At 43.2% G+C, this 21,734-nt stretch overlaps 1 protein-coding gene across 2 annotated transcripts in view; it reads left to right on the forward strand.

Annotated features, from left to right (window-relative positions):
• The first annotated feature begins 182 nt into the window (after positions 1-182).
• The window catches only part of LOC124012310 (rho GTPase-activating protein 10-like), a 65,659-nt gene continuing 44,107 nt past the window's right edge, over positions 183-21,734 (forward strand). For both annotated transcript variants that reach the window (XR_006834700.1, XM_046325790.1), the window contains exon 1: positions 183-683. Coding sequence is in view for 1 of the 2 variants with exons in the window: in XM_046325790.1 (XP_046181746.1) it covers positions 530-683 (154 nt within the window). In the remaining variant the exon portion in view is untranslated. The remainder of the gene's footprint in view (positions 684-21,734) is intronic.

Genomic DNA, 21,734 nt, shown 5'->3' on the forward strand with positions numbered 1-21,734 from the left:
TTATAATAAAACGGTCACCGGCTAGATGTTTTATAAGTAAGTATTTTGTAGAAAATGTAAATATTTTACATGGTTGGCAAATGTATGAATTGATCAGAAGGTGGGTGGAAGCCAATTGGATAAACGCCCTATCCCGCGTCAGGGGAGGAGGGCTTGAGCTCAACGCCTACTTGTCAAATAGGAGTTTCTCCTTTCGACTGTCAATTGAATGTCTATATTGGACGACAACTTGGATTGATACAAGACACATGAGTTTTTCCGACCTAAATAATGGTTTGCTGTTACTCTTGAACACGCTCTAACAAAAATAGTTGCTAAATTAGGAATGCAATGCTCCTTTTCAACAGCAGAAGCTAGTTCACCCTAAAAAAAATTTTTAGTTGGTTGAATATACTTTCTTTCCGCTTGACACCCAAGCAACTTGCTGTTGGTGGCTAACTAGGTAGCGCGTGTTTTTTATTTTTATAAAGCAGTTTTACAGCTTCTTATGCTAGCTAACTGACCTAGCCATCTAGCTAACGTTAAAGACATGGGATTACACCCGTTGGAGTTCAGCGAATGCTACCTGGACAGCCCCGTTTTCAGGGAGAAAATAAAGTCACACGAGGCAGAGTTGGACAAAACCAACAGATTCATCAAGGAACTCTACAAGGATGGAAAGAATCTCATCAATGCCACAAAACGTGAGTTTTTATGCAGTTGTTTATTGCCCTGGAATGGTTAAATTGAGTTGCTTACTATCTGGCTAGTTGACAGGTCTCTGTGCAGTTTGAAGTTTGCCTCTTGGACTGTGCAAGCTATATGGTTAAGGTTATAACGTTATGGCTCACTCTTTGCTTGAAACCAGCTGTATCCAATCGCCCTAAACTTTGTTTATAGCTACCAAAGGTTTGTTTCTTTAAACAGCTGTGTTTAACATCTTGTACACGGACCAGTAGTCAGTTCTGGAAACAATACCTTCATTATTCAATAAACTGGAACACATTGCTGACAGGTGAGGTCTGTTGACAACCCAATTTGTTGTGCATGAACTTTCAAAATCCTCAGATGTTAACATTCACCCATTGTCTAGAGACCAGAACATGATTCATGTGGAATACTTTGCAAAAATGACAAGGTTTTTCCTTGAATTTAGAGGCAATAACCTATCCAAATGACTTATTGGTGTGTGACAAGGTTGAAACATAAGTTGCTCGTCATCATGGATTGATTTGTGAGCACTCCTTCACCTGGGCAAATATCCTAATCTCCATGCACTCTAGCCCAGTGGGTTGGGTCTGTCAAATTGGTCAGGTGCCTTGTAAGCTCAGGTAATATCAAGTGTTATTTGTCACATCCACTGAATACAACCTTACGGTAAAATCCTTATTTACAAGCCGTTAACCAACAATGCAGTAAAAATAAATAGTGACTTTAGTTAATAAATATTTTAACACTATAAGAAGGCTATTTAAATGTATTTTACCTTTATTTAACCAGGCAAGTCAGTTAAGAACATATTCTTATTTTCAATGACGGCCTGGGCACAGTGGGTTAACTGCCTGTTCAGGGGCAGAACGACAGATTTGTACCTTGTCAGCTCGGGGGTTTGAACTCGCAACCTTACGGTTACTAGTCCAACGCTCTAGCCACTAGGCTACGCTGCCGCCCCCTATATACAGGGGGTACCAGTACAGAGTCAACGTACAGGTTAGTTGAGGTAATCAGCTACCTGGTCATTGCTGGAACAAAGCCCTGAAGACACCACTGATATCTCAGGCAATGTGTTTTCATTACACTCAAAACACTGGTCTACTTTCATCTCTCCTTTTTCTAGGTTCAAAGTGATTGAATGTCACATCTGGAAAAGCCAGAGAAGAAACCGAATATTTCTAAAAATAAAGAGTAACGTGACTTTCACTGACGGGCCTCTGTTTTGCAGGCCATTTTGGGAGTTATCAGGGACCAACATGTGCAGCGGGACTCTCTGGGGCAGTCTCAGACGAACTGTTTGGAATAGAACCACCTCTGTTATTCACATTGCATGTGAGCTTTAATACAATGCAGAGTAGTGTAGCTGTAGGTAGCCCACACAATTAGTTGTTCAGGCCAGGAGAGATTGCTTGCTTGCTTTGACAATTGATTGTCCCTTCCTAGTGCAACTGGTACTCTACTGGTCTCATTAGGATCCAGTGATGAGCTTAAGAGTTTATCGGTTCACTACAATCGGTGATGCAGCCCAGAATAGCTCAGGTCAACCTCTTAACCTTCAGTGCAGCGGACTAAAAATAGTGTTTCCGATGTTAATTTGCAGTAGGCCACACTCCCACTGTAAGAAAATAAACATTGACTTGTCTGTTTAGGCATGTACCCTATTGTTATGCCAAAGACTTGAAGGTTCTACAATGGAAAGGTGAGCTTATTTCATTATGCAGGTAGCACACACCCTCTGCCTCCACATGGACCATCACCCTGGTAGGCTGGCTCTCTGTAGGGGTCTCGGTGGATGTATGTTTGGCAGGCCTTGTGTTGAAGTGGGCCTATCTTTTGCTGGTAACATCGGGCTCTAAAATCTGTTTTTATTTTTCTCAGTTTTGTTTCTCCAGGTTTCTGCTTTCCTTGTTTTCGTCCTAAAAATAACACTTAAGTAAATGTAAATTTTTATTGGAAAAACAATTGGATGTTGTAAGTCCTCAATGCTTAAACCACATCAAGACATTTGATCTGTGAAATATAATACATGTATTATTTTTGGTGAAGTTACCTTGTATTGCAAGTGAACACCAGCCAGAGAATGTTTTTGGTTATCAATGTTTCTGCAGCCCTTACATTATTTCACAATTTGCTAAACAAAATGTCAACTGGATTGATGCAAATAATCATGATAGCCTGTGCCTTTCTGGCAGAATGACACGTTTTTTTTGTTAACATTTAATTGAAAAGGTTTTTGTCTTTCCATCTCTACCAGAAGACAGTTATAATTAGCCTCATTGCCAATGGCTACAGTGTACTGTAGGCATACGTGTGCAAAATGCAAATCACTGATTCAGTTTGTTCATGACTTATGATATAACTTGGGCAAATGAATACATGTTAATTACATTTAGTTGATTTCCTACTAAGTTCAATACATTTGAGTATTGTTGAAATCTGTTTCATGTCTGGATTCTGAGTAGGCCCCTAGTAACAGTCAGTCTTTGGAAGACATTTGTTGAGACTAAAGACCACAAGCAGAGCAGATAGAATATTCTACTTGATGAAAGGGGATACCTAGTTGTACAACTGAATGCCTTGAACTGAAATGTGTCTAATGCATTTACATAATCAACCACTCTGAACCAGGGGGGTGTGGGGGGATACCTTAATCGACATCTACGTCTTCAGTGCGTGACAACCCCTTTAGAATATCAAATCAGTGAAGAGGCTACTGTGCTTTATTTCATGGAAACAAACAGAAATAGGCTAGGTTAGTGTTGTAGATGTCTACCAAATCATGACATTACTCAACTGCCAAGAGGCAAAACAGCAGCAGGTAGCCTAGAGGTTAAGGGTGTTGGCTTGAATCCCCGAGCTGACGAGGTAAAACATCTGTAGCTGTCCCGTTGAGCAAGGCGTTTAACCCTAATTGCTCCTATAATTCAACCAGGATAAGGACGTCTTCTAAATGACAAACGATTTCTAAAAAATAAACTCATGTGGCAGGCAGTTGGCTGTGCATCAACTTTGACTTGTAGGCCTAGCCTATTTCCTAATGTGCTTACTGTATATGGCTGCTCTACACTATAGCCTTAGCCTAGTTAGCTAGCTAGACATGTGATTGTGGTTGAACAGAGGGTCAAGACCATCTTTGTCTGAGATCAAGAACAGCGTTTATTTTAGGTAGCAGTGTGTACCTGGTTTTATGTCCTTATTAAGCGATAAATGAGGGTCGGTGGAGTCTGTGCCCGCGTAAAGTGGCATGTGGTGTCTTCACTAGTCTCTTACATCTCTAAGCTGCTCCAGTGTATACAGTGTCAGCTTTGTGCACTCACTCACTTCTCTGTGTGAAGTCACAGCCATGAGCCAACACCAAGTTCTCATTACATTGACTTAGAACAACTGTGTTTAAGACACAGCAGAGAATCTACTGACAGCTCCTAGGTCTAGTGAGACAGAGTACACTGACTAGACGGGTTGGCTGTTTTTCCGCAACAATCGACGCGTGCGCACTATGGGGCAAAACAGACGGTTGGCTTAGATGGTTGATAACATGTAAACTATATTTCATCTTCAATGTTTGAAAACCTAAGTACTCCTTGAGCAAATGTATTTGTCTCAAATACGCCGTTGTTGGTTGGCTAGCTAGCATTTTTTTTGCCATGTTAGCATTGACATGAAATGTGTCAAATCGTCAAGAATAGACATAACTAGCTGAAATGAGTCACTTATGATTCACCACATGGCAGTTTCTCATCATTCTTGGTAGCTACCTGGCCATCCAGAATCACAACTCAAACCTCTGCCCCATTTGAAGCGTGTGCATCGTTTTTGTGACGTTGTCAGCTAACCCATAGTCCCTCACTAACTAGGTTTCCATTAACTTGTCCAGTTTCCATTTATTTTTTGTTTGTTGATGACATTTAGGAAGTTTGCATAGAAAATAGATGCGACAATTCCTGCTAGGTTGAGATTCCATTTAACTATCTTGTCTGACTAAACAGCTGGATGTAATGACATCACACCTTTTTTTTCTCTCAAGAACCAATTTTAAAAAATGCAGTGGTTAAAGTGTTTCCATTACCCATTTAGGCAAATTGCGCATTAATTAATAAGTTCTCAGATCTGCCTTTTTTTAGTTAAAAAAAAAATTGTGACATTGCTTTTGTCGAATATACCATGGTCAATGGAAACCTGCATAAAAGTCTGAGATCAGAGTAAAATGTCTCAGCAATTGGCTGTACTTGTTTGACCTTGTTTTATCTGCCTTTAGCCTCTTTGGTTTTGTGGTTGAAAAGCGGCTTGGCTGTGATTCAGTGAGATTGTCATTTATCACCTTTGAAATCAGACAATGTTGACCGGAGAAATTAACTCTGGCTCTCTGGCATATAATCCTCACGGCATGTGAGCCTCCCATCGGCTTCATGGCATCATTAAAAGTTATTTTGTCAAAGGGCAGATTCAGCATTACACTAATCTTCAGTTAACACCCAGAGATTTGGTGTCACTGCCTGGATAAATATCATGTGATTAACTGTAGCCTGGTCCCAGATCTGTAGGAGTTGGCTATACAGCACAAACAGATCTGAAACCAGGCTAGATGAAGGCTGAAGTTTGAATACATTTAAGTCATTTACATTACATTTAAATCATTTAGCAGACGCTCTTATAATATAATATATATAATAATATATGCTATTTAGCAGACGCTTTTATCCAAAGCGACTTACAGTCATGTGTGCATACATTCTACGTATGGGTGGTCCCGGGGATCGAACCCACTACCCTGGCGTTACAAGCGCCATGCTCTACCAACTGAGCTACAGAAGGACCACACTTATCCAGAGCGACTTACAAATTGGTGCATTCACCTTATGACATCCAGTGGAACAGCCACTTTACAATAGTGCATCTAAATCTTTTAAGGGGGGGGTTGAGAAGGATTACTTTATCCTATCCTAGGTATTCCTTAAAGAGGTGGGGTTTCAGGTGTCTCCGGAAGGTGGTGATTGACTCCGCTGTCCTGGCGTCGTGAGGGAGTTTGTTCCACCATTGGGGGGCCAGAGCAGCGAACAGTTTTGACTGGGCTGAGCGGGAACTGTACTTCCTCAGTGGTAGGGAGGCGAGCAGGCCAGAGGTGGATGAACGCAGTGCCCTTGTTTGGGTGTAGGGCCTGATCAGAGCCTGGAGGTACTGAGGTGCCGTTCCCCTCACAGCTCCGTAGGCAAGCACCATGGTCTTGTAGCGGATGCGAGCTTCAACTGGAAGCCAGTGGAGAGAGCGGAGGAGCGGGGTGACGTGAGAGAACTTGGGAAGGTTGAACACTAGACGGGCTGCGGCGTTCTGGATGAGTTGTAGGGGTTTAATGGCACAGGCAGGGAGCCCAGCCAACAGCGAGTTGCAGTAATCCAGACGGGAGATGACAAGTGCCTGGATTAGGACCTGCGCCGCTTCCTGTGTGAGGCAGGGTCGTACTCTGCGGATGTTGTAGAGCATGAACCTACAGGAACGGGCCACCGCCTTGATGTTAGTTGAGAACGACAGGGTGTTGTCTAGGATCACGCCACGGTTCTTAGCGCTCTGGGAGGAGGACACAATGGAGTTGTCAACCGTGATGGCGAGATCATGGAACGGGCAGTCCTTCCCCGGGAGGAAGAGCAGCTCCGTCTTGCCGAGGTTCAGCTTGAGGTGGTGATCCGTCATCCACACTGATATGTCTGCCAGACATGCAGAGATGCGATTCGCCACCTGGTCATCAGAAGGGGGAAAGGAGAAGATTAATTGTGTGTCGTCTGCATAGCAATGATAGGAGAGACCATGTGAGGTTATGACAGAGCCAAGTGACTTGGTGTATAGCGAGAATAGGAGAGGGCCTAGAACAGAGCCCTGGGGGACACCAGTGGTGAGAGCGCGTGGTGAGGAGACAGATTCTCGCCACGCCACCTGGTAGGAGCGACCTGTCAGGTAGGACGCAATCCAAGCGTGGGCCGTGCCCGGAGATGCCCAACTCGGAGAGGGTGGAGAGGAGGATCTGATGGTTCAGTATCGAAGGCAGCCGATAGGTCTAGAAGGATGAGAGCAGAGGAGAGAGAGTTAGCTTTAGCAGTGCGGAGCGCCTCCGTGATACAGAGAAGAGCAGTCTCAGTTGAATGACTAGTCTTGAAACCTGACTGATTTGGATCAAGAAGGTCATTCAGAGAGAGATAGCGGGAGAGCTGGCCAAGGACGGCACGTTCAAGAGTTTTGGAGAGAAAAGAAAGAAGGGATACTGGTCTGTAGTTGTTGACATCGGAGGGATCGGGTGTAGGTTTTTTCAGAAGGGGTGCAACTCTCGCTCTCTTGAAGACGGGACGTAGCCAGCGGTCAGGGATGAGTTGATGAGCGGGGTGAGGTAAGGGAGAAGGTCTCCGGAAATGGTCTGGAGAAGAGAGGAGGGGATAGGGTCAAGCGGGCAGGTTGTTGGGCGGCCGGCCGTCACAAGACGCGAGATTTCATCTGGAGAGAGAGGGGAGAAAGAGGTCAGAGCACAGGGTAGGGCAGTGTGAGCAGAACCAGCGGTATTGTTTGACTTAGCAAACGAGGATCGGATGTCGTCGACCTTCTTTCCAAAATGGTTGACGAAGTCATCTGCAGAGAGGGGGGGGGGGGGGAGTGAGGGGGAGGAGGATTCAGGAGGGAGGAGAAGGTGGCAAAGAGCTTCCTAGGGTTAGAGGCAGATGCTTGGAATTTAGAGTGGTAGAAAGTGGCTTTAGCAGCAGAGACAGAGGAGGAAAATGTAGAGAGGAGGGAGTGAAAGGATGCCAGGTCCACAGGGAGGCGAGTTTTCCTCCATTTCCGCTCGGCTGCCCGGAGCCCTGTTCTGTGAGCTCGCAATGAGTCGTCGAGCCACGGAGCGGGAGGGGAGGACCGAGCCGGCCTGGAGGATAGGGGACATAGAGAGTCAAAGGATGCAGAAAGGGAGGAGAGGAGGGTTGAGGAGGCAGAATCAGGAGATAGGTTAGAGAAGGTTTGAGCAGAGGGAAGAGATGATAGGATGGAAGAGGAGAGAGAGCGAAGGTTGGGACGGCGCGATACCATCCGAGTAGGGGCAGTGTGGGAGGTGTTGGATGAGAGCGAGAGGGAAAAGGATACAAGGTAGTGGTCGGAGACTTGGAGGGGAGTTGCAATGAGGTTAGTGGAAGAACAGCATCTAGTAAAGATGAGGTCGAGCGTATTGCCTGCCTTGTGAGTAGGGGGGGAAGGTGAGAGGGTGAGGTCAAAAGAGGAGAGGAGTGGAAAGGAGGCAGAGATGAATGAGTCAAAGGTAGACGTGGGGAGGTTAAAGTCGCCCAGAACTGTGAGAGGTGAGCCGTCCTCAGGAAAGGAGCTTATCAAGGCATCAAGCTCATTGATGAACTCTCCGAGGGAACCTGGAGGGCGATGAATGATAAGGATGTTAAGCTTGAAAGGGCTGGTAACTGTGACAGCATGGAATTCAAAGGAGGCGATAGACAGATGGGTAAGGGGAGAAAGAGAGAATGACCACTTGGGAGAGATGAGGATCCCGGTGCCACCACCCCGCTGACCAGAAGCTCTCGGGGTGTGCGAGAACACGTGGGCGGACGAAGAGAGAGCAGTAGGAGTAGCAGTGTTGTCTGTGGTGATCCATGTTTTCGTCATAAGGTAGGGACTAGGGATGAGGAATGTTGCTCTCTCTTGGGCCAGTCGCTGCTGTAGGATCTTCAAGAGCAAGACCCAGGCTATTCCACAAGTTCCAAGTTACTCTGGTCCAGCTTTGGCCCTGGGCCACTCTTTTCAGTCCTATGCCTGAGGGGATGTCCCGCAACAGAAAGTCTTAGATTTTTTGGGGGGACGGAAACGTGCAAACGGGGCCTTTGGCCAGGGAGCTAGCCTGTTACATGGAAGTGCCCACTAGAGGGAAGGGCCAGAGGATGTGCTCCTGTTTCAAGAGTAGTTTCCTCCATAAGTCTGCCCGCTCCGTACCCCCTGTTACCCAACCAACTCAACATGTCAGTCACTTATTTTTACTAATGAAAAGTTATGTTAGGGTTTAGTCTCTCATTGGTCATAATTGAGAATGTCTGCTTTTCAAAGAACATCCTGAAATCTCAACGGGAGCTTTTCTTGTGAGAAGTATTACCCATTAAAACTCAGTCTTGATTTCTGATAAGTGTCTTCTATTAGGGCTGGGTGAGATGTCTAATGTTTTAGTGCAATGTTCCAAATGCCTGTGGCAAGAATCAAGGTTATTTGTTTTAATTTTTATGGGGGTTTGTCTTTTTGGCCTCGTCTCCTTCGCTCCTTCACTGCTGTGTGCACCTTTCCACTCACACTGACACCAAGCACCTCTCCTGCAACACAACAATGAAAGAGCATATTCTTCCTCTGACAACAAGCAGTTTCAACTCTCTTTGCATTTCAGATTTATACCAACATAATCAGTCATATTGAAACTGAAACGAGACATTATTTTACTGTAATCGAGAGCTTAACCTTTAACAATGCCCTTATGTCTCCACTCTCAAAATGTCAAGCAGACACTACTAAAATGGGGTGTGTCAAGGAAAATGATGCACAGTTTGTCGCACGCAGAATTGCGTTACCGCTAGCAGCATTTTAGACTTATGTGTTCTAGATGAGCATAGAAATACACATTATATAAGGCATTGGAAACTCATTTCTCATTCAGAGAAATGAGCATCTTATCCAGGAAGGACACTTGAGCTAAACAAAGCGAACAGGCTATGTTAGGACGGTGTATTCATAACAGTTCTACTGTTATACCTTGTTAGCAAGCAAATAAATCCATCCTTTATATTTAAAGATTAGCTGGCTACTCACTAGCACAGGGGTAGGCAACCCTGGTCCTGGAGTGCTGCAGATACTTCATGTTTTTGATTAAACTAACCCTGAAGACCAGGTGGGTTGAATTTAGACAATTACTGAACTGATCAATTTGGTAAACAATTTTTACTTCAGTACTAAAGTTGTTTTTGGGGGTATTTACTATTTATATTTGACTACATTATTAAAGGAAATTAACTTTTTACACCATACATTTCCCTAGACACAAGTACTAGTTACAATTTGAATGCTTAGCAGGACAGGAAAAAGGTCCAATTCACACACTTATCAAGAGAACGTCTCTGGTCATCCCTACTTCCTCTAATCTGGTGGACTCATTTAAACATCATTTACAAAGGAAGCATTTGTTGGTGTTTCCCTGACTGTAAAAAATAAAGGAAATTAGCTTTTGATACATACATTTGATGTATAGCTTTTACTTTGTATTTTTACTCAACCATGACAATTGAGTACTTTTTTCCCTCTGGCCAGGTGTGGTGCCTAGTTGGAACAAAATCTCTCAGTACCTGTGGCACTACAGGAACAGGGTTGCCTACGCCTCCAATAGCAGGTGGTCTTATGCTTGAGTGTTTGATATGCGCTCATATTTTATAATGGCTGCTAACAGAAGTTGGTCATTGGTGGTTGCATGGTTCTGGTAAATTTAGTAACAAAGGGCATTTTCATAAACTTGAGAACCAGAGAAATTATTATTCCAAAAAGCACTTTACACTAATAATGACATTTTATAAAAATAGTTTAAGGTTGAAGGCTTATATTTAGCCTAGGTATAATTTAACAAACCCCAAATGCATAGATTATCCCAGGCTGTTTGAAATATAGTGCATTGAGCATTAATTGTGCAACAAAGTTTAATTAGAACAAAGAATCCACTTCAGTCAGTGTAAATGAACAGGAGGAGACTTGTTTTAAATAAGGGTTTTTAAGCCTTGAGACATGGCTTGTGTATGTGCCAATCAGCAGGTGAATGTGCAAGACCAAAATATTTAAATGCCTTTGAAAGGACCATGGTAGTGGGTGCCAGGCGCACCAGTTTGAGTGTCAAGAACTGCAACGCTGCTGGGTTTTTCATGCTCAACAGTTTCCCATGTGTCAATGGTCCCCCACCCAAAGGACATCCGGACAACTGTGGGAAGCATTGGAGTCAACATGGGCCAGCATCCTTGTGGAATGCATTTTGAGGCTGTCCCGAGGGCAAAAGGGGGTGCAATACAATATTGGGAAGGTTTTCCTAATGTTTTGTACACTTAGTGCAGGTGTAACGGATGTGAAATGGCTAGGTAGTTAGCGGTGGTGCGCGCTAATAGCATTTCAATCGGTGACGTCACTTGCTCTGAGACCTTGAAGTAGTGGTTCCCCTTGCTCTGCAAGGGCTGTGGCTTTTGTGGAGCGATGGGTAACGATCCTTCGTGGGTGACTGTGTGCAGAGGGTCCCTGGTTCGAGCCCGGGTATGGGAGAGGGGACGGTCTAAAGTTATACTGTTATACAGGGCTGCCTAACCCTCTTTGTGGAGATCTTCAGTCCAAACCTAATTTAGGATAGCTGATTCAGCTAGTTAAGGGCTTGTTGAGCAGCTAATTAGTAGAATCAGGTGTGTTAAATTAGGGTTGGACTGAACCCATAGGACTGTAAAGCTCCAAGAAGAGGGTTGGGCAGGCCTAACTTACTGTATCATGAATTGCTCATTAGTTATGATTTTTACGCCATATCGCCCAGCCCTACCTCGTTCCTCTTTTTTAACCTTTTTCTTTTTTAGGTGAGGACATTGAGGAAGGAAGTATCAAGCTGTCATGTGGAACTAAACCAGGCAATCAGTTTGTGCTGATGTGACTGGCGGGTTATGTTCAGTACACCATGGCAACAGCTTGACTTCCTCTGGTCAACTGATGACCACTCACAAATTAAGATGTTTTGTCTTTTCCTTCCCCCACATAATTTTCCCTGTAAAAAAAATAAACAAGCCAAGAGGTTTTGCAGCTTTTGCTGGGTGTTGGCAGGCAGACCAGAGTGAGTGTACGGGCATGATTCGGTCTGGCAAGCTACTCCGGCTCGCTCCCCTATAATCGTATTACTGATTCTGCCAAAGAGCCACATCACAATCTTTCATTAAATTCACATTAACACAGATGTGAGGTCATGCAGGAGGAACGTTTTCAATCCGTCTAGTACCATTCTAAACAAAACACGAGGTTATTTTATGAAACTGATACCAGTGTATATTACCTGGGTTTGATCATGGTCATGACACTCAGGAGTCCCTTTTGTGGTGCAGGTGTTTCAGTTTGCTGAAGGCTCCACCCTCCTTCCCTTGGGTCGCTCTGAACTCCTGTACCTTTTTTTAAAATTAATGAATTGATTAAAACCAGTGTTTCAAATGCCTGATTCTGAAGGTTACCTTCAGGGTAAAACCAGAACAACCATATCCGCTTGAAGACTCTCCCTATGCCTCTCCCATTAATAAAATGCAGAGGTCTAGAAATGTGGACACAAGGACAGGGAATTCTCACTCGGCCTATGTAACTAGTTTGACCAGTCAGAGTGAAAGCTAGAGTCCTCAAATTAAGAGCCTGTCGTAGTTGTCTATTGGATGTACAGGGCCTGGGAGACAAGTAACTACCAAGGAGCTCCTGGAATTTCTTGGGGTAAATTCCTCTGCTGACCTTTAATAAATAAAAGATGTAGACATGTTTTGATGTTAAAGAACCCTGAGGGTAGAAATTGGGTAATGCTGCTGTTGTCATGAAGGGTAATACTATGGAAGATTGAAGGAGGGGAGGAGGGGTTGAACTCTGAACAAACTAGAGAGAGGCGGAACGAGGGTGGCCTCCAGAGGAAAATGGTTGTGCCTGTGAATGGAACAGAGTTTGGCTTCTGACTGGAAAGATAGGCGAGTGGAACAGGAAGGATTGGGAAAGGCCTGCCCGTGTAAACAGTTAATTGGCCTGTGAGGCCCTGGGCCCAGCCGCTCTCTAGTTCTGCCTGTTGATGACAGCTGACCCAAGTGGCACATCAGATAAGCTGGCTAACTCCTTGATCCTGTTTGTAGTATACCCCTCTGTAGTAATCATAACAAACAGTGCTCACAATGAACACAGTGTGCACTTTGTTGAGAATATACAACCAAATGTTAATGACTCTTCTACAGAAAAACATCTGCTCCAAACAGGTATTTTAATGTATCATTGTAGTAAGATTCTTTGCGTTGGCTGTTCTAGTTGCTATTGTTTTGATACTTTCTACCCAAAGGGGTAAAGGAGTTAGACTTTACTCTGCCTACTACAAGGACTAGACTAGTGGATAGTTATTTTTAAAGTTGGTAGAGTTAGGAAGTACAGTAGTTTGCAGCTACACAGTGGGCCAACCATTACAGTATCCAAAAACGAGCATACTTGGGAATACCGTCTCAGAAAATTCAGCTTTGCGAAGAGAAATATCATGAATACATCTATGTGAGGCAAATGTATTAATGATTCACCCGCCCTGCTACAGTCTGAGGTGAGGTCACTTCAACACTTAAGATGCACTGAGCTATTTTTCAGCTTCGCTACCACCCTCCCCAGTTTCACTAGGCTGCTTATGTTTGCCACTCCTCCTTCAGAACAGCTGTGCATGGAGTGAGTCACATTAGCAATCCAGGAAACTTTTAAAGGGATGCGTCAATGCGTATTAGTCCTACTAGATTGTCATGGCTTCATTGACTTTACGGGGTGTTTGTGTCCGGACCTGAACTGGCTTGGTTGATGTGGTTGTATTAACTCTGCTGCTCTGAGGGAAAACCATCACGTCATGAGCAACAGGTTGTACACTAGTGTGGTACTGAAGGTCCAGCACAAACATGGAACCGGTTGCAGTGCGCTGTAGGGTGGGGTTGAATAAAGCATGAATAAGCAGTCAGATTATGCTGCTGAATGTTTATTAAGTGAGGCTAAGTGTAGGGCTGGGTGATATGGCTGAAATATGATAGCACTATTTTTAGTTGTTGAATAATAAAAGTTCTACATTTGCTTCATGAGTAGTGAGCGATCCTAGGGGGGCTTCATGAGTAGTGAGTGATCCTAGGGGGGCATCACAAGTCTTTCTCCATTCTGATTTGTTTTCTACTGTTCAATTCAACTTCAACCAAAACTTTTTTATAATTTCTGCACTCTATTGTAGTGGTGGAAAAAGTACCCAATTGTCATACTTGAGTAAAAGTAAATATATGTTAATAGAAAATGACAGCGTGAAAGTCAGAGTAAAATACTACGTGAGTAAAAGTATTTTTAAATATACTTAAGTATCAAAAGTAAATGTACTTAATTTTTTTTTTTAAATGTACACTTAAGGAAATGGTACCATCTGGTTTGCTTAATATAAGGAATTTGAAATGTACGGATGGCCAGGGGCACACTCCAACAGTGACATAATTTACAAACAAAGCATTGTGTTTAGTGAGTCCTCCAGACCAGAGGCAGCAGATGACCGGGGACGTTCTCTTGATAAGTGTGGGAATTGGCGCAATTTTCCTGTCCTGCTAAGCATTCAAAATGTAATGAGTACTTTTAGGTGTCAGGGAACATGTATGGAGTAAAAAGTACATTGTTTTCTTTAGTAAAAGTTGTCAAAATAAAATGGGAAAGTACAGATGCCAAAAAAAAAAAAAACCTAAGTACTTTAAGTACTCTGCCCAATTGAGAATTTCCACACTGCCACGTAGGGCTGCACGATATGGGCAAATCTAGGATTTATTTTTCACCAAATGTCGTAATTGCGATTTGACTTGAGAATTAGTGCAACGCTGTTGGAATCACTGAAATAGAACGACTATTCTAAATTCTAAAGTTAGAATGTAATAGTGGGCACTTTGAATAGTTTGAGATGACAACGAATTAAAATGTCAGGAAGGACTGACAGGGTACGAATTTGGGTGTTTCCTAGGGGACCCTGTATGCTTTGGCTACATTGTATGTTTTCTCTTAGCTACATGTAGTTAACATTCTTGCTTTGCATATTCCTCTTTGAGTTAGAAGATACTGTTGCACAAACAACATGCTGATTTCAAGTCTACACCATCACTGGTATTATAAGGCTGTATTAGCTAGCTACGTTTGCTCTTACACAGTACATTATTTAGCTAGCTATTAGCATTAGCGGTTCACAATTAACATCTCGCAAAATTTAGGGCAACTTGCTAAGAAAAGACAAACTATCTGTGTTGATGTAAGAAACAAACTAATAGTGTCATTGTAGAATGCTAGTGTATTTATATTAAGAAGCAGTGACAACTGCAGACTGAAAGCAAGTCTCGTGGTTGAGGAACATCAAATGCACTCCTTGAGTGACTGGTGCGTAGCTAGGTCTGAGAAAAGCGGAGAGATATGACCTAAGTAGCGAAGTAAACTATGAAAAATTGACATTACACATGGCGTCTCACATTTAAATAAACCAAACATTCAAATACCAGTATAGAAGGTAGAGTTAAAAACCCAAACCGGTCCCTGCATCAATACCGGTATATCATAAAATGCGGTATACCGTCCAGCCCTACATGAAATAGAATGGTTATTCTATGGTTAGAATATAATGGGCTCTTTCAATAGTGTTTGACATGACGACAAATGAAAATGCCAGGGAGGAGGTATTGTGACAGGGTAAGTTGTGAAAACGGCATCGTTATCAACAGTGCTGCATTGGCCGTACAGACTGAACACAGTGTTGTGGTCAAAGAACAACAAATGTGCCCCTTGAGTGACGGCAGTCTGTCGGTCTGTGGGAAGTGGCAGAGGAAGTGGAGGGGGACGACTCGAGTAGCAAAGTGAACAATAAAAATGGACATTACACATGGTGTATCACATTTAACAGACCTAACATTCAAATACCGCTTATAGAAGTTAAAGTAAAAACTCATCGGTCCGTGCATCAATACTGGTAGATTGTTAAATACGGTTTACTGCCCAGCTCTGTGTAAACACAAACATGCATCCATAACACTATTATATTCCACAGCACTTAAGCTACAGTAGAGCCTCTTTGAACCGATCTCTTCCACTTTGTAGAGTCTGGTCTAGTCCTTATAAAATGTAGGGCCATTTCTGTTCTCTTGACTACACCTAGATTTGAACAGCACAGCCTTTAAAGAGTACCCGACCTTTGATCTTCTAGACTAGGCTGTATCTGACCAGGACCGAGGCCAGCAACAAACATTTAACATGTCCCACCATTTGTACTTCAGTTGTCTTTTGTGCAAGGCTGGAAGCTGATAGGACAGTTCTGCTGTACTGTAGACTAGAGCGCCTCACCAAAGATGGAACCCTGGCTAGGAGGTGACCCGATACACTCCATAGTCGTTCTCTCTCCCCCCCGCTTAATACACACACACGGCCACAAGTGTTTGTCACATAGCTTGGCCCCTTCATGTTTTTCCTCTTGAAACTTGGCTCACGATATCAGATTAATGCAAGGTTGTGGCATCATGACTCACACAGTCAAGCAGGGTCTCTGGTTTTTACACGGACAAGTGCTGGGGCTGAAATTGAACAGTTCCCAGTTTAACTGAAATTATTTGTTTTACTGAATTGCCTTGCCTTTTTAAAAGGCAGTATGGCTAGGACCAGGAACAAGATGTATTTTCCTTAGGTGGAAGTTCGGGTGTCTTGGTATTTGTTCTGCCACTGTAGGATAACCGTTATCTCTGGGATCTATTAAATACAGACCTCTTGCCTGTCACGTTTTGTTGCTCCGCTGAGATCTCATTGATGTGTGCCGGCAGCTGCTCTGTGCAATTGTCTTGAAGTTATACACCCCGGGATACCACAACATGTGCAGTTGCCAGGTTTGTTTTTCCACCATTTCGAGTATTACGAATGATTTAAGAATGCTAGGGTGAAGGGTGTTATGTAATGGTTGAGCTAGCTGCTTTCTTCCTGTCTCTGCTAGTACCCACCCTTCTGGGAGGGAAAGAGGAATATGGACAGAGGGACTGATTCAGTTAGTGACAGCACTGCAGCTGTAACCAGAATAAGAATCAATGGGAGTCAAGGTGAGGACACCACACATGGGGCTAATCAAGCCAATGTCAACTGAACTGTTGAATTCCGATGACATCACCCTCCCATGTGCTTTCTCTAACTGAACTGTGTACCGTGTCCTTGAATCCTCCCCCTCAACAGAGAAAGAGCGGAGAGGAAACGGGACTTTCATGGAACAGTCCACATGGAATGGAAAGGAACAAGTCTGAAAAGTGTGAGAAACCAGTTGGATGAACAAGTGGACATTTTTAAGCACAGGGAAATCTGAAGTACATCCATCCACACTACGCCCTTCCTTTGTGCCCTAATATACTTTGTCGTGATAGTAAAACCTGAGATCGCTATCATATCTAGAGTTCAGTGTGGCTCATGTCTAGCTCCCTCCAGTGTCTTGCTCAGCTGAGTACTTCAAGGCACTCCTCTCTTATCTGTTAAAGAATGCATTTTTTTTACGGCTGTCCTTTGTACCTTTTTTTAAAGGAATGCTTGCATGGGGAAGCATATACTTGTTTGGGATGTCATCACATTATCCTATAGCCTATAATGGCCAACAGCTGTCTTCCCCCACCAAACCATGGATTCTGTTTGTCTTTCTGCTGCTCTGACACTGAAGGTTAAGTTTAAAGGAATGTCTTAAATGCGTGGGAGTCAAAGACTAGACTATGTCATAACCAACCACAAATTCAGATTTTTCTCCCTGTGACGACAATAAAATGAATTCAACACTGAATCAGGCCTTCAAGTGATTTCTCACTGCTGACGTGACACTGCTGTAACAAAATGGTGTCCTGACTTCTCCAGATAGTGTAGGCTGTGGAGACATTAACCTCTTGCTCCTACCTGGCACGCAGGCGTCCCATCTAGAGATCTGGAAATGCAAATGCGCTACGCTAAATGCTAATAGTATTAGAATACACATGCAGGGTATTGAATTAAAGCTACACTCGTTGTGAATCCAGGCAACAAGTCAGATTTTTAAAATGCTTTTCGGCGACAGCATGAGAAGCTATTATCTGATAGCATGTAACACCCCAAAAGACCCGCAGATGACGTAAACAAAATAATTAGCATAGTCGGCGCTACACAAACCGCACAATAAAATATAAAACATTCATTACCTTTGACCATCTCTTTGTTGGCACTCCTAGATATTCCATAATCACTATTGGTTCTTTTTTTCGATTAAATCGGTCCATATATAGCCTAGATATCGATCTATGAAGACTGTGATAAACGGGAAAAAATAGCGTTTCATAACGTAACGTCATTTTTTTAAATTAAAAAAGTAGACTATAACTTTCACAAAACACTTCAAAATACTTTTGTAATGCAACTTTAGGTATTAGTACACGTTAATAAGGGATAAAATTCATCAGGAGGCGATGTAAATTCTATAGGTGTCCGTCTGGAAAAAATGGCAGGAGAAATCTCAACCAAAACATCCGGTTGGAGACCGGAGGAAATCTGTTCCCTTGATTCGGTTTGACCAAGAATCAAAGCCGACGCAAATGACAAGACACTAGACATCGTGTGGAAGCTGTAGGTACTGCAACCTCTGCCTCATTTAATTCGGTTCACCTTTAACAATTCCTGGACGTGGCGCATGGATATTTATTTCCATTTTCAGTGATCAGATTTTCCTGCACTTTTCGATGAAACGCACGTTCTGTTATAGTCACAGAAGTGATTTAACCAGTTTTATAAACGTCTGAGTTTTCTATCCACACATACTAATCATATGCATATACTATATTCCTGGCATGAGCAGCAGGGCGCTGAAATGTTGCGCGATTTTTAACAGAATGTTTGAAAAAGTAGGGGGTAGGAGTAACAGGTTAACTCAGGGTGTCATGGCATGTTGTCAAAGCATGTTTTCCTGCGTTAGTTAAACGTGTTGGGGAGGAAAGGTTCAACTGTATCCAACCTCCAGATTTGTTGGAGATGGACCCCACCGCTGTTTACGTCTAGGCCTGTTATCTGGTAAGAGCTGCCACATACAGATTGTAGGCTTAACATAGGGTGTCCTAGTGTTTGATTTGCTCCAGGTTGCACAAATGAAGCGCTCGTTTTAAACTGCATCAACATGGCGTTGACATTTAGCCTAAGCCAGTTGAGCTAGCCAACCGGAGCTAAGGTACCTCGAAGCACATAATGGTGGCTAACAAAACAGATATATTGTAGCAATACCATGTTAATGAGGTGTGTCTATTGCATATGTCAAAAGGTAATGAGACACTGGCTCTTAGGTAGAATATCTCTTCATATATCCCTGGGGCTGAGACAAACATTGTCTGTTGCTTGTTGTGAATCGATCAGCCTGTGCAACAGACGACCACAGCACTGATACCCGCTGTGGCACTGGCAGACTGGTCTAGCAACAGGTTAGTTAGGCGATCTGGATGGAATGCCCTCGGTGGGAGCTGGGAGTGACTAAGGATGAAAGCTGGTCAAACTAATCAGTGGGAACCTGATTACAAGGTGGTAATTCTGCTCAATGAGTCTGAGGAAGGACTGGCCAGATTCAGAGGTCTGGATCCCGCTCTGTGGTTTGGACTCACTCCGGAGTTCCACAGTCGCTAGAAAGCGAATTGCTATGTTCGGCAGGGTATGTTTACTAACAAAATAATGACCTGTTTGACTTGTTGGCCTGGCCATACCTCTGTTTTGACAACACTGCATCAAGGCTATTAACCCACTTTACTACCACAGTTCATATGTACAGCACTGGGTCTACCAGTCTACTGGATGGTTGACTTAGTCTGCTAGAAGGCGATGGTCACTGTGTACAGGAGACATACAAGGAGCCTCCAGATATCAACAACTGACATGACAGGGCAATAACATGAGGTTAAACATTACTGCAGTAATGCCCAATCCTTTGGTTTATGGCATAGGTTCAGCAGCTGATTTTGTTATATAGCTTATTGTTATTTAATCTTAACGACTCGTAACTTTTTTGAGATTTGATCCTCTCAAAGTGTTGAAGTAGTTTAAATGTCTTTTGTTCTGTCTGCAACAGATGCTCAACCTGTGCCCTAGTGTGTTTTTAGTAGTTGGGCACAAACAAGGCTGCAAAAGGCTGTGGTCACAGCTCTCGTTGAGCCTTGTATCAGTCAGCCCATCGGAGGAAGGAAGCACACTGCTGCTGCTTTACATGCAATCATGTGTTTGTGTGAGGTGGTCTCCTCTCCCCCTCCCTGTGTAATTTAGCCTAGTTGTAGTCACTCACCCCAAGATGGGCTGTGACTGATTATTACTCCATCATAGAGGCAGTATTTTGGGATGTCTGTCACATTCCTCCTGACCCCACATCAGTGTTTAAACACTGGAATCGACACCACCAGTAAGGGAATTAGAGGACCTTTGGCATAGCAGGCTAGTGTCTAGGTGCTTATGCGTAGGCCTAACCATCCCATTATGTTTCTCTACTCAAGTGTCTGTTGTCAAAGCAAGGCATGGATTGGGTCCAACTTGAGACTTCTATAAGGATTTTAATTACGTCAGTTAGTTGAGATTTGACTTGGGCTTCTTTTTTTTTTCATAGATTTTTCACTTTAAAATTTGTCAAACAAAAACCAGTAATTGCAAAGTTAAACAAACTGTACAATGATGCACAATGATTACTTGTCAATTTCCACAAACTCTTTCAAAAATGCATGTAGTTGAACAGTGCAGATGCAAAGTTTGGTAACAGAATGATGGTACAACTGTCATTCTGTTACCAAATTTTGCATCTGTGCTGTTAAAGTAAATGCGTTTTTGTGAAATGTTCAGTGGAAATTAGGGGTCGGCCATATCAAGAATTTCATATTGAAAAGCTACAGAAGCATATGCGATCTAATCTTAAATATCATTCATACACTCAATATTGCGTAATAAAGAATTCTTAGCATGGTTGAATTCTGGGGGAAAGTCAACGATGGTGAGTCTGAACATTTTACTAGCGAATGTGAGCGATACACTTTGCAAATGAACAACGTTTTGAAGCATGCTTGTCTAAACAGTACTGGCTCAAGCACCATGTACATTGTCTGTATGGAGTCGCTAGGCCAACAGGCCTGCCTGCACTGCTGAGGGTCTAGGACAGTGGTTCTTAACCTGGGTTCGATCGAACCCCAGGGGTTCGGCGGAGGTCAAGACACATCTGATTCATATGATTTGTGATGACACGCTCCGCCATCATTGGCTGCAGGAGATCACGCTACATCGTGCGTTCAGTAGTCGACTTGTGACTGTCGCGATGGTACGTCTTGTAATTTCTTCATATTTTAATCCCTTCATACTTACTATGTCGAGCAAAAAAAGAAAGTGGTCGGAAGAATATGTACAATATCGATTCACATGTTGTAACGGTTTTGACTTGAGGTTATTATTTATAGGGGTGCCAGGTAGGTTGTGCCTACCAGAGAAAACATTGGTTTCTCCTTTTAGTTTGGGTGGGAATGAGTCCCATCTGGTCCGTCAAGTCTACACCAATACGAAGGACTTATGTAAAAGTCAGGATGGAAATAAACTTTTCATAAACCCTTAAAACATTGGAAAGAACTTCAAAAACAACTATACTCTTTTGCGTGGGTTGTATTAACAACATCAATGATTACACACACATATAATAATATAACACAATGAGTTCTGGTTCCTCCAGAAATGTCCTGTACCTCGGGCCTAAAGAGTCCTGCCCGGTAGAGTTCAGTGAACTCAAGTGACTTCTGTCACGCAATGTTTGTCCGTTCATTCCGTGTAGCATAAACCCAGTATTAATCATACCATCAATAGAACAATAAGTTTAGCACAGAACTTTAAAGCGTATCACTCTTAAGTCCTCAACTACAACTAACTACATAAATCGCAGTATACATCACAACAAATGAAATACCGTATACAAAAAGGTGGTAGTCAGTCGGTCAGTCAGACAATCCAATCCGCCAATAGATCTCCCGTGGAGAAAGGCCACGAAGAACGGAGAGGTGTAGTCCAGGGACGCAAAGAGTGGATCCGATCCTGGGTAAACTCTATTAGGCAACAAAACACACGTTTAACGGCAACAAAACAACGGAATAGAGAAGCTTCGGGAACTGAGGGTTGAACACATCCTCAGTCACGTCTCCATCACAACCCCACTTTCGTGCAGCTGATGCTGGCTATTTAATTGGGAATTAAAGGGAAAGCGCCCTATTGGAAGGAGC

This window comes from Oncorhynchus gorbuscha, linkage group LG24, assembly GCF_021184085.1.
Source record: "Oncorhynchus gorbuscha isolate QuinsamMale2020 ecotype Even-year linkage group LG24, OgorEven_v1.0, whole genome shotgun sequence".
NCBI lineage: Eukaryota > Metazoa > Chordata > Actinopteri > Salmoniformes > Salmonidae > Oncorhynchus > Oncorhynchus gorbuscha.